Source organism: Onthophagus taurus, chromosome 1 (assembly GCF_036711975.1).
Source record: "Onthophagus taurus isolate NC chromosome 1, IU_Otau_3.0, whole genome shotgun sequence".
NCBI classification, from domain to species: Eukaryota; Metazoa; Arthropoda; class Insecta; order Coleoptera; family Scarabaeidae; genus Onthophagus; species Onthophagus taurus.
In genome coordinates this window covers 11,627,483-11,646,004 of record NC_091966.1, presented here as the reverse complement: position 1 = coordinate 11,646,004, position 18,522 = coordinate 11,627,483, and the positions used below count along the sequence as shown (strand labels likewise).

General features: G+C 33.4%; 1 protein-coding gene across 1 annotated transcript; it reads right to left on the bottom strand.

Annotated features, from left to right (window-relative positions):
• Window positions 1-1,828: 1,828 nt before the first annotated feature.
• LOC111420517 (peroxisomal multifunctional enzyme type 2) lies at window positions 1,829-2,320 on the bottom strand. Its single transcript, XM_023053532.2, has one exon. The coding sequence runs from the start codon at window positions 2,276-2,278 to the stop codon at window positions 1,928-1,930; it is 351 nt and encodes a 116-aa protein (XP_022909300.1). The 5' UTR covers window positions 2,279-2,320; the 3' UTR covers window positions 1,829-1,927.
• Window positions 2,321-18,522: the final 16,202 nt, after the last annotated feature.

The window sequence follows — 18,522 nt, the reverse complement described above, 5'->3', positions numbered from 1 at the left end:
GATCAAATCGCAATATTGTATACATACTGTTTGGCGACAACGATGGTGCGATGGCATTGGTGTGGTGGTATTATATCGAATCGATATTCACGATCACAGTCGGTCTCTCGGTCTCAGTTCCAATTTCGCACTGACTTCAACGATTTATTACCTTCCCATCGTTTAGTCGGTGACGCCGAGCTGTTTTGCACCATTCTGCTTATCACGGGTAGGCTTATGGACCAGAATTTATACGAACGATTCGGCCGCGAAAGAAGGGAGGGATTTCCTTGCTTCGACTTTCAGCTTACTGGGTCCTCAAGAGTATCCGCGTTATTGTTTCCCTTTTTTCTACTTTTCTTCAATACCACACTGATTTAATCTGCTCAGTTTCCCTTGAAATTTGATTTGGACGGTTCGAGGTCAAGTATGCGCTTCTTTTTTTCGTGGCAGCCGGCTGGTAGAGAGTATTAAGATTTCGAATCCTATGTGCTGAGCATTCCAAAGAAAGGAAAAAGGTGATCCTTGCGACGAGTCCTTTTCTCGTGTTCGACGTATTTAATCCTCATGCATTTTCATTGTGCGTGTTAGGAGGGTTACCGAAGGAGGGCGAACGTGTCTCGAATTATCCGATTGGGAACGTAGAACAGTAAATTGGAAACGCGTAAATATAAATTGACCTTTTCTTTTTTCAGGGTGAGGTTTATCCACTTATTTACGGAATATTGTCTTGGGATTCAGGTCTTATTTTTAGTAAAAAAAACAATTTTACTTTGGAAAATAGGAAACTGGTAATAGAAAACAGAATATTAGATTACAAATTTAACACTTTACATTTTTGTTTTCAGGCTTCAACATGATATAAAAAGAATGATCCGTAATGAAACATGAAGAAGATTATATGCAATGAGAGACGTACCTACTAGTAACTAGAGAATCAAATGTAGGTCATTTGCTTTTATTTATGCCGTTCACATATAGTCGCGTAGGGAATGGGGTTGAGCTGCCCGTTAGTAAATCAAAGGGAGAAAGAGAATTCGCATAACGGCGATTTGAAAGCTCTGCCCGAGCTGATTTCCAGCATACTCGTATACGCTTCGATGAGTTGTATTTCTTTTTTACGTTCTGTATTTTTTTTATTTCACGCCGGCCTCCATCAAACTTGATGAATTACGGTGGTGCGGAATAGAGTTTTACAGTATCAGCTTTTGGGTAAAACGTGGATGAACGAAGTGATTTTACCTCTTTCTCCACCCTGATAAATAAAATCCGTATATTGCTGTAGCTACCACCGAGACCTACGTCATTTTTGTAAAAGTATCAATTGTAACACAACTAATAGTTACAACTACTATTTCTATTTACGACGTAAATTACTCAAATAGTTCAATGGACTTTCAGATAAGATTAATGACACAGCAGTAAATAAGTGGTGTTTCTCAAGCCAAATTTCAATCGCATATTTTTATGTAATATTGATAAGATAACACTGTTATTAAAAAAAGTATTTAAATCAAAAGATTGTATAGAAAAGATAAGATCGATACTATACACGAAATTAAATGAAATTTCGATAATTATTTATTACTAATAATATAGTAATATAACATTCAATTTGACTGAATATGGAAATTGTTTGAATACATACATTAAACGAGTACCTATTAAAACAGTGAAAAGCAGAAAGCAATAATTAATACATTCAATTTTGTTTGTAACAGTAACTTTAACCAACAAAATATTAATTTACCAATAGGTATTGATTTAATATGGACCAATAATAAGCTTTAATTAAATAAAAACCAATGAACACATATTTACCGTTGTTTAAAATAAAACCAAACAAAAATTAATGAAACAAAAATTTTATTTTGCTTTTGGCATGAGTATCACAAAACGTATAAATAGAATTATCTAAATTAAATTTTTTTGCGACGTGCAACGTACTTTACAATTTAGCTTCGGCTTGGAGAAGTGGACCCAACTTTTGAGCCAACATAATGTTGCCTGAAACCTTCAATTTTCCCTTGAGGAAAGCGGCTTGTGGGTTCAGTTTTCCACTGGCCATTTCGACGAAGTCTTCATCGGAAACTTGGACAGTGGTTTGTACCTGTACTCCAGGTTGAGCAGGTCCTTCGTAGACTTTAGCGTTTTTCAAATCCATAATCCATTCTTTCGCTACTTTACCGTTTTTGGTAATCTTGTATAAAAAGACACCGTTTACAGCTTTAGCTTTTTGTGGACTTTCCGTGACTTTTTCGCTGATGAATTTGAAAAGTTCGTCACTTTGAAGTGCCATTTTGTCGTAGAATAGTTTCACTGTACGTATGTGAACTAAGCAATTACGAGCAAATCATTGAAATAAATAGATTTGCTTATCTTTAAGAAGCGATAAGAAATTATTGACGTACACAAGGTCGAGCTATTTCTTGTTCAATTAATATTTATGTAGTTTTTTATTGTTTTGACGACGTATCCTCGTAAATATCATTCGAGGAATCTACAAGTCATTGTGGGGTTAAGAGGTTAAAAAAATGTATTAACGTATTATATTGTATCTTTATGCATATATTAACAACACGAGTTGATTGTATGTTCAAAGGTTGATTGGTGTTCACTAATGGAGGTGTACTTTGAGTTATATTACAAAATTTCTCTGGCAATTAAAACACGAAAATCAAATTTTCTGTGTTAATACAATGTAATCAAACCCTTTGATTAGTTTGTTGTCGAAAGTGCTACGGTAAAACTGAACCGAAGCAAAATTTCTGATACGAACGGACCTGTAGGGAGAGGAAATTACAAAAAGCCTTTGTTCGAGTACGTTGCTCCCACAGCTTTTATGTTTCCAACCAAAAGCTGTTATTTAACGTGCCTGTCGATAGTAGTATGACGGCGTTTTGTAACTACCTCTTTATTTTACATCCACTCGGCGTACCTAAATTTAACCGGAGCACTTAACCTAACTACTTAAACAACATAACGCAAAAGTATAACTAGAACGGACGTACTGGTGTACTTTATAGAGCGTATGTGGCTTAATTTAAATTTTTGATATTATATCGAAGAGACACAGGCGACGCAACCCCAGCGAGAGGGAATAATGTGCACGTTACCATATAAATAAATTGCCAGGGGTTACTTTGGAGGGTCTGAAACAGCAGTAACAGGGAGGAATTTCACACGATTTATGTTACCAGTCAAAAACCATGCAGGAAAATGAAATAATAACGAGATAGGAACCCTTTTTCTTATGAAAAAATATGAGACACGTCATGTAGGTCTCCAAAATTAGAATTATAAAAATTTTTTTTCATGATAATTTATGTTAATAGTTTACTGAAATTTGAGTTAAGATACAAAATTAATATTAAAAGTTATTTATAAAATACAAATACAATCTTATTAATATTAATAATAAATTTAAACACACAGAACTATACGATTAAATATATGGTATGAATTGCCGGAAAATAATATTGAAAGAAAAATATTGATTTACATATACATACATCAAATATTATCGATCATAAGAGCTGTTTCCTTATAACATTTTTTTGTGTGTGGAATTCTGTTTTATGTTGAGATGACTGTTCCTCATCTTTGCATGGAAGTGATAACACATCACTAACAAAATGAATTTCTACCCAAAGCATTTTAATTAATGCCTACCGTCATGAAACATTTTTATAAACATTTATAACTGGTATCTTTTCGTCGTCAGTTCTTCAAAAAGAGTGTATATAGAAGCCAATAATAGACAATTTTATAATGGTTAATGCTTTTATTGGATTGCACGGTGACTATATTAAATATTCTTGTTACCTTTACTTGTGATGCAGTAGTCTAAGCGAGCTCAATACAAGATAAAGAACCAGTTGTGGAGAGATATGTTACAATTGAATGTAAAAATATATTTTAAAACCTCTAACAATAGAGATATTTGAAATATTTATTCATATATTATTAAATGTTATTTTTGACGAAATATACCTGTACATCTTAAAGCTATTCGTGAAGCCGCGAATTCTAATGGAACATATGTATAGCACCCTTCTCTTATTATGTACACCGCTTGTAAATTTATTATACATTTCGATTAGGTATATATTTAAAATATTTTTGTGGCGGAGATCAGTATTTTTGTATGAAAATATAGTACATCCTTAAGCTTCTCACGTTGTATGCGAAAATGCAAAGCTATAGCTAATAACCCTATAAGAAATTGGCATATAATGTGTTGTTTAAAACCTCTTCTAAAAATGACTATCATTGTGCCTTTAACCGAGATTGATCTAATGCGATCATAACGACTATCAAGAACACGTACTTTTTTCGAAGGAAGTCAAATTATTAGGATTCACAAAGAGTTCTCTACAAATTAAGGCTATCCTTGTGGATATTTGAGAGGCTTTGTAGAAAGAATTGCTAACCCCTAATAGGCATTACAAGCCCTCCGTAATTATTGTTAAAGGCAGTTATGTGCTTCAATAAGCAGGAAGGGTAATCCTATTAAAGCACAAGTTTTTCAAGTTAATAAATTTTTATAAAAAAGAAGCGATTGTGTGACATTCTATATAAATTTGGACTTCATATCATATAAATATCTAAGCGTTTCCAATACTAAGATTGCAATTTGAATATCCATAAAATTGCTCGTCGACAACTTGGAATTAGTTAAATTAGTATAAATGGGTACAGTTCCTTTGCAGATCTTCATATTTTGATTTTTTCTTCACATATATTTCTCGCCTAACAAATAAGATTAAACTGACTGTTGATAATGAGTCTAAAATGATTTATCTTGCAGTCAATACGTTGCAAAGTCGACACAAAACCGCTCAATTGTCATTGTTAACATTTTGTTTGAAACGATTGTTAAATACCACGGTTAAGTTGGTACTCTCAAATCGTCTATGTTAACGACAACCGTTTAGTGCTTTCGCGTTAATGAATCAGATTTAAAGTAAAACAGTTGTTGCACAAATCCATTAATTTGTCAATCACTGCAAACGTTGTCGAGAGAATATACATCAATGGGATAACAGTGCTCCTTCGACGTTCTCTTCATGTCTTCTTGTACGAATCCTATATGTTTAATATATTTCTTCACTTGATTGCTTACGACAACAACATCTTTGAATGATGTAAACGAGATTCTTGAATTTGTTCTTGTCACTATCTTAGCTTAGATTTGTAAGCAAGTCGATTCTTACTGAATATGTTAACTCACAATGATTCAGAATGAATTTGAACATGCTCTAAACATTGCTCTAGGCATAAGATATTTAAACCGTTTTTTTTATACATTTACGATTAAAGTTCGATATGTTAAATCAAGTATTGGTTGGAGAAAGTAGAACAAAAAGTGCAGTGGTTTTATTTATTTTATAACAGTCGAGTGTGTCAAATAACCAAGATCGCCCACTTTTAGGATAATTATTTAGGAAAATTAATGTAAAAGTCGAAAAGCTATATATAAACCAACAATATCTATTGCTTTAAGTTCTTTTATGAGTCAATCTGCTATTTAAATGAACTTGAATTAGGAGAAGAACTCAAAGCTCAGTTTTTGAATATTGAATATTGATGTCGAATCTTGAGATATCTTAAAATCTCAAATTTGCGATTTCATAATTCACGAAATGTACGGTTATTGATACAAGTTTTGAAATCATTCAATCATAGACTTGGAGTCCTAATTGAATTTGTGTTCGCTCAGCAACTTCAAATTAGCAAAGTATGATTTCACCCAGAAACCTAGTTAGATACAATTCATCCCTTACGACTCGATTTTGAAAGAATTGTTCGAATAATTTCTCGAATTTATGTTTGAGTTCTAAAATCATTTAATATACTTGAATTCTTTGAATTCAAAACCATTTTAATTTATCATTATGTGTAATTCATTTACATTTAATTTAATTCAGTCTATTTGAGTATATTATCCATAAAACTGAGCCGTTGCTTCAGATTTACATTTCTTTCGAATGTTGGTGTACGTTTTAGATACGTAGAGAACAATATACGCAGAAAAGTTAATTTCCTGCAAATTTAAAGTTTAATATTCTATCGATGAGCGTTCTACAATTTTAATGTGTGTATTCGCTCTAAATATTTGTCGGCTTTTCAGAAAAGGTATATGTTCCATAATTTATCTGGTATATTGCCTGTTTTGTCATTGGTGTCCTATGCATGAGTCCTACTTGTGTTTATTGCTTCTCTCAAGAAGATGTTTTCCAATTTTGAGTCCCATATTAAATCTCTTGCCTTTTCCATCAGCGCCTTGTTTGCCTTTTCCGCTTTCTAGTTCAGTTGAAACGTATATTATAAAGTCTAGTGTTATGCCTTTTGTTCTGTTTTGAGTGGTTTCCTTAAAAATTAAAATATAAAGAATAAAATAAAGTTGTATATATGCAACCAAGTCGACCCATAATTGGCGAATTCAAAATAATAAATAAATGAGCGATATAAACTAAAAAGATTTTATTGTGCCGGATCATCATAAAATCTATTACTTTTATGATAGTAACATCAAAATTACGGATTGGAACCTTTATTACATAGACAATTTTCAATAAGAAAGAATCAAATTAAATATTAAATATAGTTAACAATTTCATTAATTAAAGAAATCAAACGAAATATTGTGTGTTATAGGTTATATAAATAAAGTTGTTTTATATTATGAATGTTGAAAACGAATTAATTACTAATTAAGTTAGGTAATTATATCTCTAATAAGACGAATATCTTTCGTTTTCCTTTTCTTTGCTACTTAAAATTTACAGATAGCTTACAATATAAAACACCATCTAATTACTACAAATAATTGCAGTTTTATAAGTACAACTGTGAAAAAATAATCGACATTTAAAAAGATATTTATCCATTAGCAAAGCTAACAGTTATTACAAATTTCGAACGAGAACCAAAGCTACGTGACCCCCTTACTAAAAGGGATTAAAAAACCGACAATGCCAACCCTTCAGGCACGGTAGGCACGGAAAAGTATGACAGCCGTTAGCGTTCAATGGAAACTTTTAGCTGATTCAGGTTCGTCGTCGTCCCGGCTCGGCTGTTTGACTTTCGAGAACACTTGTTTGTCCTCAAATTGCCTGAGCGTTTAATTTTTTTGTCGGGCTTTTCAATTCGATTCTCTTGTGCAGGATTCTTCTTTTTACAAATTTATTTTTATGTTAACGAACCGTCATAGTTCGTATTTCGACATATTTTCCATTTTCGTGGAGCTACGCACGAGCACTTTAACTTGAAAGCAATCAATTACCAAGTATTAACATCAATTTTGATTTCCTCACATGCTTCCTCCAACCCAAAGGAAATTTACAACCGTGAAGTATTACTAATAAGAGCTCATATTACTCTGCGATATAATAAGCGGCAATGCTATCTAGTAAAGGTTTGACGTACATCTAGCGCCGATGTTTCCTGCCATACCGAACACTTCTCAAAATGCACCGAAACTAAATAGTTTCCCCTCTTGTATTACGAAGTGCAATTTCGACTCGCTGGGAACATTACAAGTGTTAATTACCTGCGTCAAAGGTCTGAGAACGAACTGGTACGTGTGGAAGCGACCGCTTTCCTTATATTGTATCACGTATTATTAATTTGAAGTACGCTAATAATCTCTAACGTAATAACACGCTCCGTGCTCCACTTCCGTCCATGCCCCCTGTGTGTGTATCTATAGACAGTGTAATACCGCGCTATTAGCTTTGATGGGATACTATAAAATATTGAAGTAGCACTAATATAGGGAGTCGATAAGTTATCAGATATTAAACAATAATTATTATTAAAACAAACCCCCAGGGGCAAGAATTGTTGTTGTTGGTAAAATTAGAAGAATAAATTTGAAATAAGAATCGTCAACAGCAGTCGTACACATCTTCAGAGTGGAAAAAGGAAAAAATCCAAATTCCAATATCCCGAGCTGTCATATTATGCGAACGGTGCAAAGCATAACGAAATTGTCCCTTTTCGCACCGTTCTATGAGTTGTCTGGGCGAAATAACCCTAGACCCTCCCTTATAACAGATTTTATGGTTAGGATTGCCAGCAAATGGACGCAAATTTCTACGTTTCGTATTTGTATATTTCTTTCACAATGCAAATATCACCTAAAAATAAAGACTGAAATTTTCAATCTTCCAGTTTGTGTACACATTTTTTAATTCATAAGTTAGAAAGAATCTTAATTATTAACCAAGCTTAAAAACTTTTATCGTTCTTAAAGAGCTTTATATTTCACGCTATAAAAACTTTTATTTCTTGCCAGCAAAGACGTTAACTATATTCAAGCACCGTTTGGGATTTATAGCTTAAACAATTCTTATTTTAATATTAAGCAGTTTTGGAGACTTCTATCCTATAATTTTATCTTGTGACATTAAAGTGAGAAAGAAAGGAATATTATTAGATGAAAGGAAGTATATGTTGAAAACACTCCGAAACAACGACCTTTGATAATGTGTTCTGGTTTCTTTGTTTAATCACCTCTGATACACGAGACTCGTACCTGCGGGTATCCCCGAGGCAGTACGTTCTACTCGTACTATACGGATTTGTTCTTCTTTCCTTTGCTTTGTTCAATTAACGTGTACCGCAGGGCAGATAGGGGAATTATGTAAATGTAATTTTCTTGTTGTCTATCTTTTATATAGCTATAGAAAAATAAGAAATTATTTTTGTCATCAACAAAAACATATTAAATCTCATAATTTCATAACAAATTAGTAATGAAATCGCAATATTTCCGACAAAAGAAGATATTTTAAACCTAATAATATTTGATACAACAGCTTGAATCTTCCTTTTGTATCTTTCTCCATCCATCCGATTGGAATTTCCCCCTGTTAATTACAAACTCATCACCGATATATATTGAAAAGGAACTCAATATACCGAAGACGAGAGCGACCCCGAAGCTTGGAATTGCCACCCTCTAAGAGAAGGGGAAGACATCTCTGGAATCTGAAATGTACGGACGTCAATACGTTTTCCACTAATTTCGGATCTTTTATGAGGGGATAAGAATGGGAAACCATCACGATCTCTCCTTGCCGCACCTCCCTCTGAAATAATAGAATCCATCGATGAAAGTGACTGCCGAGTGGCTCCGCTTTTATCAGCGTCGCGACGTCGATATTTGATTGGTCCCGCTTCCACTGCTGTCCCCGTGTTTACCGAACCGTGCATGGAACTCATAATTTTTCCTCCGCACCAAAGCACACGATATGGGTTTTGGCACGTGCATTGTCTATTTCTACCGATTGCCCTGAGGAGAACTCAGAACTACTTTTGCAAAGTACATATTTATTTTTATAAGATTAAATTTTGTTTTATCAAGATATCTACAGCCAACTGAAATAAGCATTTTACCGGATATGCCATGTTCGTAACTAATATTTACTCAGAGAATAGCAAATATTAAGAAAAAAAAATACGTCAGGTAAGTATCTTCTTAAATATTATACAATTATTATACGATTATTTTGCCACTTAATTAATAATACAGACTTCAAAACAAACTTGTTGTTATAATGAGCGCGACAAGTGTTGAACATGAAAAGTATAACGTAATAATAATATTAAACTCAATACTTTTTCGCAAAAACATCGAACTTTCTATTATTTCATTTAGTTCAAAATCGAGGTATTTTATCTTTTCGTACCTGCAAGTTTTCTTTTTAAAAGTTTAATAAAAGTGTTTCTGAAGTTAGTTTAATAAATCGTTAAATATTATTTTAGTAACCGCATAACTCGGAAGTTGCGAGTTTTAGCTTTATTTCTATTAACACTGCTCCTAAAACCTGTACTACAAGAAAGACAAGGTAACGAAACAAAGGATAGCCTGGAGAAAGTTGGAACAAGGTGGAATGGAGGAAGTAACTAAAAATCAAGAGTTTGCGAGACGATGACGATAAAATGAAACACTCAGCACTATGTAGAAAGATCAAAAACGACTGCAGGGAAGATAAGAACAATTACCTTAACGACATATGTGACACAAAGAAGAGAACGTGATATGTTCAAGAAAATTAGATCGATCTCAAGTCATGCAATATCAACAAATAGCAACCGAGATACCCAACGACAAAGAATACAGCACACAGAAAGGGAACCCTCAGTTATGACAGAGGAAATAAGTGTTGCACTCAGAAAATTAGAACCCAGCAAATCACCAAGGGAAGATAATCGTGGCCGAAATGGTAACAGCATTGCTGCTGCCAGTTGATTTAGAATCAGGGTGGATAGCTAGCGTACTGGACTGAAACGATATAGGTATGTCTCAAAGATTATATGGTATGTGACAATTATCGAAGAATTGCCTTCATGCCAGAAGGCAATTCTGGCATGAACGCAGAACGTCTAAAGCCCTACATATTGTCATAATTACACTCGGAGCACGCGCGCTTTGTGCCAGGGCGGAGAGCCCTGACAAGATAAAAGATAGAAAACACATGATAGAAAAGACCAGAAATATAACATACCTACTTATATATGCTTTATAGATTACACAAAGGCCTTTGATTGCCTTCAATAACATCTCTGGTACATCCTGGATGAAATGACCTTACCAAAAGACCTCATAACTATCACAAAGTATCTCTATGAGAATAACACAGAGTGCTGGTTGTTAAAAAAAACGGATAAAAAGAAAATCGATGCCCTGGAGTTGTTTTCCTGGTGCAGAATGGTAAGAATTCCGTGAACACAGGAATCCAAAAGGAAGAATTCAAAACTGATGAGTCACTACTATAACAACTAAAACAAAAAACCAAAAAAATGCTAAGTCGAGATTGTGATGGCAAAATTTTTGGGACACGTGTTGTGAAGAAACGGCCTCGAAAGACTTAAATTAGTAATGTCTTTGCAATCACTTTTATTCGATACAATTCGAAAGACTTGCCTTAGAGAGCTTAGTAGCTAGCAAAAGGTTGCAAGATCTCCTACAAGGTACACGGACTTTATTAAAAACATTACGGGACAATGTCTGGCTCGCATGTTCAATATGGCTTAGAACAGGGATGAACGAAAAAATGTTCTGGAGTGCAAATTTTGTAAAATGATTCCCTATTATATCAGATCGACAATGATTTTCACTCAGTTCTCTTTTGGTGCTACTTAGGATCAGTATTTTTTCTGCCTAGGCACATAGTTGCGTGATTTTCATGTTGATAAAATTTGTTTTAATCAGTGCTGTTAGCGTTCCTTGAATTCAAACAGTTCCCTTCGATTCTGTTATCGTGTTATTTATTACCTATTTTTAATTAAGCTTATCACCAAATGCGAAGTCAAATTCAAAAAAATTTTCTTGTATGGTCCGCAAAGTGTGACCTTGTATAAATTCACTTTGATATTCTCCCAGAGTTCCTTCGGAGTAAGGCTCATGACATTGGTACATTATGCCTTAAAGCACTTTGTAGGTGGTGTATAGCAGTATAATAAATCCATAGTAGTTAGACACCTATCCATATTTTCTCTCCTGATGCTTTCAATAGTTAGATAGAAAATAATGCATCCATTGGAGCAGGTTCGTAATTCTTTAACTACTTTATTAATTGTACAGTTTCTTTGTATAATATATCGGTTTCGGTGCTAACGCATCATTAGTTATCGTTTCCTATATTTTTCTGATATTAAAAGTTTCTCGAAGTATTCGGCGGGTTATGCTTTTACTCGCCTTGTAAAATTTTCTATTTTTTTTTTCTGTTATGTTCAGTTATTTGTTGTATTTTCCTAGCTAATTATTCCTCTCTCGATATTTTTCATACTCAGCTCTATTCAACCTTGTGTTTTGTTATAGGCGTTTTCTTCTTCCAGCATTCTTTCTTTCCATTATCTTTCCACAGTCATCATCATGCGATTAACTTCGTGATATTTTGTGATGACCTGCAGTGTCTTGAGTAGTTGGTGTCTCTGAGAATCTTTCATTTTTTTGTTTTTTATTCTTGCTCATTGTGTTGTACAAACTCCTCCACTGTTTGTCTAAATGCGTTCCTTTTATCATCATTTGTCAATGCTCCTATATTCTAATTTTTGTTGTTATCTAAATTTCTTATATTAATTGTAACAATTTTTTGTCTGAATTGTACGCCTACGCCATAATCACCCTGACGTTCTGCTCCACCGTAGAGTAACGTGTACTTTCTTTTTTAATTGAGCCAAATCGCATTGATCCATATCGGATTTCCTCAGTTCCTCACATTTTACATTCTACCTGTCTGTAATAATGTCCTTACATTCATGATTCAATTTGCAATGTCATTCTCTTAGTAGTTTTTTTATCATGTATCGGCAACCAGTTATCAGGCCGCATCATTTTGAGTAGGTTTAGTAACGACTAGATTTTTACAGGATATCTCTTCCATCAGAGTTACCATACTTTACCCGTTATGGCCCATAGAGTCGGACACTCGCCTTTCGCCCAGTTATAAATATTTATTGATTGCATCAATAGCGCTCTAATACCACCACTTACATCCTCCAGCCAGCTTATTGAGCTGTTCCTTAGATCGTTCTATATGTAGAAAGGAGTTCTCCCACCAATGTCAAGGTCTCACACCTCATAAGAGAAATTAATATAACTACAAAATAATTATAACTATGATAAAAAATTAGCTCTTCATATACCCCCAACTTGAAATTATACAAAAACCGTTTGTGTAGGACGACGCTTGCGATTAACTGTGTTCCATAAAAGATGTTGTCTTTAGTGAACAATCTATTTATTAGAAAATAATTCCTCTTCAGAATTACAATATAATCACCAATATGCAATACCCGCAATAATCACCAATATGGTGATCGTTTTGTGTAGAGTGTAGTAGTTATCGTTTTATTTGAAGAGGTTTTGGTCCCACACCATTGCTAGAACCAGGGGTTAACCAGGCAAATTAATTGTACCAAATTTTATTGGCTAATTTGTTTGTTGATGTATTGCCTTACTTTTTTTTAATAAAACGAAATATTTTATTTAATGTTCTGTAAATGATTGGTTTTGTGTACACTTTCCTTAATATTTTCAAAAAGAAATATATAATCGTCATTTAATTCCCAACAGTTTCGCAAAATCATTATCGTACGATGAACATATGCGAATTTTACGATGATGGGCTGTCGGCGGATCAATTTTTCCGGGAGAGTTTTTGATTTCATGCAACGCTCTCGTACGATGCGTTCCATTAAAATCGTTTTCATCATGCTGCATTCAAAACTGGCGGTAATAAATACCTATTAAACCTCGTGTTTTACTTACACATCAGAAAGTTGAGAAAAATTCAGAATATTTTTATTATTTTTCTACGATAAAGAATTAATTTAAAATATAATGAGTTAAAGATCTTAAGGAGTTCAGTTTCAGTATGTGAGAAAAAGAATTACCAAAAAGTTCTTTAATATGTAACAAATAGTTACGGCTAAAATGTATCTGAAGCCGCAAGATTATAGAGAATCAATTTGGAAGCTGGTAAAGCTGTAGTCGTTTGTGGTAGAGTGGGTGGTGTCGCTATTCCCTCTGTACAAGAGAAACCTATTAAGGCAACGAAGCATGAAGGGCTTTCTCGACTCCGAACCCTTTGCGGACGTCCCTTCGTAATAACTAATCGCTCATCGTAATCACTCGCTTCCGGTTAAAAAGCTCGCAAGCCCGCGGTTTAGCGTACAGCTTTGTATAACTGGCATGCGTGTTTAGCGCTTGGGAAACGGTCACTTCCGGCAATATATTCCCTCGTCTGATTCACGATCTTGAGTGCTTTGGACGACTCAGTTTATCCTACGATCTTTATCGAACCAGTCTTTTTATTTTTTTCTGCTTTTCTTTAGTTAGCCAGAAAATAACGTTAGTTTCTTATTTTTCTTTACGTCGTAGGATAATAAATTTTTATTATCGAATATCGATTTTGTAAATGTTAACACTTAGGTCATGACCCAAGGGGTCGGCGACGCAATACATTTATGTATACCACGAAGCGAAATGACAATAAAACACCGTTTCAGGGTGGTAATAAAGTGGAATGGCAGTGTACGTGAGGCAATTTCTTTTGTCCACTCTACACGGGTGATTACTGAAAGATAGAAGGTGTAAAACGTGTTTTGTACAGTTACACACCAATAAAGACAAAACATAACCACTTACATAAATCTTTGACGATTTATTTAAAAGAACTTATTTTGGGTTGATTTGAAAGTTGATTAAGCATCTGATGTGGGTGGGAGTTAATAGCGAATTACTACGTTAAATATGTAGTGCTTTTAAAATTCGAAAAATCTAGCGACTATTCCACCGGGTCAAAAGCAAGGTTTTTAATTTTGTCGAGTTTGTGAACTTTGCAGTAGAGTAGTAACGCGACAGGAAGTATTTACGACCCGGTTCCCTCGCCATTTTGTAATTTCACCCGGAAACGTCCACTACACAAACTCTCAGCTTTTTACCAACAGAACGTGAGTACGAGAATAAACGGTGAAGGTCCAGACTTTTCCAATTCGGGGCGATTTAAAGATAGCGATCTACAAGTGGTTGTTTAGTAAAAGAAGTAATGATCTAACCAGTTTGTTTACTGAAATGATGTCGAAACATTTATTCGATTAATTATTTGGAATTGAATTGTATTTCGAATTAATCTAACAATTATGTCAAATACATGTCAAACAGTGGATTCAAAGAGAAATCGACGAGATTTTGTCCGATAATCCGTACTAATCACCGCAGATGACAAAGCCGAAATGAGTTTTGCAGCTTTGTCGATATACCGCAAAACCAATTACAAGTGTAAATAGTGCGGATTTCGCAAAATTTATTCGTTTTAGGTGTGTACATTATCCAAATATTAGATGAGAGAATGACAAAAAAATAACATGAACGAAATTAAAATTCACAATAGCATAAAAGAGGGGAAAAAGAAAAACGTACGCCCGAGACAAACAACCGGAGGCCATTTTTTAAACACGGTGCCGGGGGAATAACGAAGCAGATATTGTTTCGTCTGTCGTTGGGAAAAAGTGGAAAAAGTGTGGGAGTGGCTTTGAACGGGCCCCCGTAATTTAATTCCCCGACGGTTTTATTAACTTATAATGTTTGATTTTTTGATGAGCATGATTGTCGCGCTGAACGTGCCCTCGTTTAGAATTTTCGAGTCGAACTTGTGTAATACCGTATTTACCCAACGCTAGATATAAATCCCTCGTATTTGAGTGTAACGTTACGAACATGAGTCGCAATTAACTTTTTCTTTACAGTTTACTTTACTTACACGTGGATTATTTTACTGACCAAACATATAATATAACTTGTTTTGTTAACTAAACATATTATCATTTTCCTTTCCTACAAGATATACAACATATGGAGACCTATGCGAAGTTAGCCCCCATTTTTCTAGCCACCAATTAGATAGGATTTTACATGTATAGTATTTTGATTATAACAAGAGAACCACTGAACCGATTTTAATAAACAATGTCTCATTCGAAAGCAGAATCCTTAGCTAATACGAAAGTGGAAATGCCCGATTCGAAATTTCTTTCGAATTTCGCTAAAACGCCAAAATATTGCGGTGTTATACGGAAATAACACAAAAACGACCTTCTTTCAGTAGCCATAACTCGTAAATGATGTACTCGATTATCAAAATCTATACGTCATTCGATTGGTCATAGTTTCTTCTATTGAAATCACAAAAAGACCGATCTCGATTCTTTCCAGTTAACCTTGTACAGCCCTCGGAATGACACCGTGTTCGGCTCGTTGTTTATACTACACGTATGGACGGCCGAAAATATAGCACCCAATAACAAAAAATTAATTTGTATTAAATTGATTATAACTAGAGAACGGTCTGACGGGTTTTACTGTTTTATAGCTCAATCGAAAGCTTGCGCTTGGCTAAACGCAGTTGTTGAAATGCCCGATTCGACATATTTAAGGATTTTGATGAAAAACAATTCTTTTTAAATAAGTAAATATATCATGAAAACATATGCAAAAGATTAAATGGAAATAACACATAATTTGGCAGCCAAAAATTCCCAAAGAAATTATTTTATTTGATACAAAAAAAGATACACTAGTATTATTTGGAGTGGTTTGCACTCAATTTAAAATTATTTCACGTTTTGACAATCTTAGTTATTAAAATAATTATAATTTTTCAAGCACAAAATGAAAAAATTTATTGAATGGTACCGTTTTTCAAGCACAAATCCAATGAGCGTTCAAACGGTTTTTATTTGGCAACATTACACCGTTCAAATCGCGAATTATCCCGATATCTTTTAGTTTAGTAAATTAATAGTATTGAAAACGACTCACCGAATGGATGTTGTTTCGCTTGGATGTTACTTCGAAGCTCAGCTGGAAAGAAAAGATAAATTAATTTATTGTGACAAAAAAAATGAATTATTACGATACCTTTTAACATCCATAAAATAGCAATCCGATGATCTCAACTATATCACATCATAATTCAAGTAATAAATTGTATTTTTCAAAACTACTTTATCACCCTTAAAAGCCCGCATATCAACTAAAAGGCGTTATTAACGAATCAACTTCCAAACATCCCCTCCTTAATTTATTGTGAAGAAGGAATACTGGAGGTGAATAAACAAAAAATGTAAAGCAGAGGTTTTAAATCGTTTTTTGGTTTTAAAACTCAACCTTTCCATAAAAAAAATTACTCGTTTTCTCGAAACATTTCAAATAAAATTTACGTCATTTTATTAAAATAAAACGTACTAATCGAATTTCGATGTTTAACACCTCCTGCAGAAGAATCAGGTGCCCAACAAATAATTAAAACCAAGCAGCCAAGACGTTGGATTATGCATCATCCCTTATTTTTTGTGTCACGAAATATAAATTAAAATAAATATATAAAATAAAAATATAAATTAAAAAATCGTATCTCAAGAACAATTTGAGATATCATAATGAAATACAAAACAGTTTAAAGCAAATTTAATGAAGATTTAATGTACCATAAATGATGTCTTATCTTTCGTAATCTTCGTCGTTATGATTTTTTAAATCCAACTCTGTATATTTGAATGTTATATAGATTTTGAAAAGAGCGTGTTTTTTTTGTAATAAACTTATTGATTTCAAGAAGAAAATCGATTATCTTAATTTGACTAGGCGCCGTTTTGCCAATAATGTTTTTTTTTGCTTAGTTCTAGTTCAAATGATAATCACAAGTATATAGAAAAGATTACCATTTGATTTTTGAGTTTCAGATCATTTCAAGGGTAGATATTGTATCAACCAGCAACTTAGACAGTCCACGCACCAACTTGGTTGAAGGACAATGTAAAGATTATTTTCTATAAACAATTCTTTTTAAATATGCATAATTTTTTGAAATACCACATAATTTGGCAGTCAAAAATTACCAAAGAAATCATTTTATTTGATACAAGAAAGAGACTCCCCCCTTAAAAAGCTTGAATTAGATTATTTTGGAGTGGTTTACACTCAATTTCAAATTATTTCATGTTTTGACAATGTTAATAATTAAAGCTTTATTATTTTTCAAGCACAAAATGCAAAAATTTATTGAATAGTACCGTTTTTCAAGCACAAACCCAATGAGTAGCGTTAAAACGGTTTTTATCTGGCAACATTACACCGTTCAAATCACGAATTATCCCGATATGTTTTGGTAAATTAATAAAATTGAAAACGACTCACCGAATGGATGTTGTTCCCCGTGGATTTTACTTCGTAGCTCAGCTGGAAAGAAAAGATAAATTAATTTATTGTGACAAAAAAAATGAATTAATACGATACCTTTTAACATCCATAAAATAGCAATCCGATGATCTCAACTATATCACATCACTAACATCATCTAACACTTAGCATAAATATAGCACGTATTTATCACTTAATTCAAGTAATAAATTGTATTTTTCAAAACCACTTTATCACCCTTAAAAGCCCGCATATCAACTAAAAGGCGTTATTAACGAATCAACTGCCAAACATCCCCTCCTTAATTTATTGTGAAGAAGGAATACTGGAGGTGAATAAACAAAAAATGTAAAGCAGCGGTTTTAAATCGTTTTTTGGTTTTAAAACTCAACCTTTCCATAAAAAAAATTACTCGTTTTCTCGAAACATTTCAAATAAAATTTACGTCATTTTATTAAAATAAAACGTACTAATCGAATTTCGATGTTTAACACCTCCTGCAGAAGAATCAGGTGCCCAACAAATAATTAAAACCAAGCAGCCAAGACGTTGGATTATGCATCATCCCTTATTTTTTGTGTCACGAAATATAAATTAAAATAGATATATAAAATAAAAATATAAATTAAAAAATCGTATCTCAAGAACAATTTGAGATATCATAATGAAATACAAAACAGTTTAAAGTAAATTTAATGAAGATTTAATGTACCATAAATGATGTCTTATCTTTCGTAATCTTCGTCGTTATGATTTTTTAAATCCAACTCTGTATATTTGAATGTTATATAGATTTTGAAAAGAGCGTGTTTTTTTTGTAATAAACT

Excerpts from the sequence above, each read along its gene's own strand:
- LOC111420517 (XM_023053532.2), bottom strand. The coding sequence starts at position 2,278 with ATGGCACTTCAAAGTGACGAACTTTTCAAATTCATCAGCGAAAAAGTC.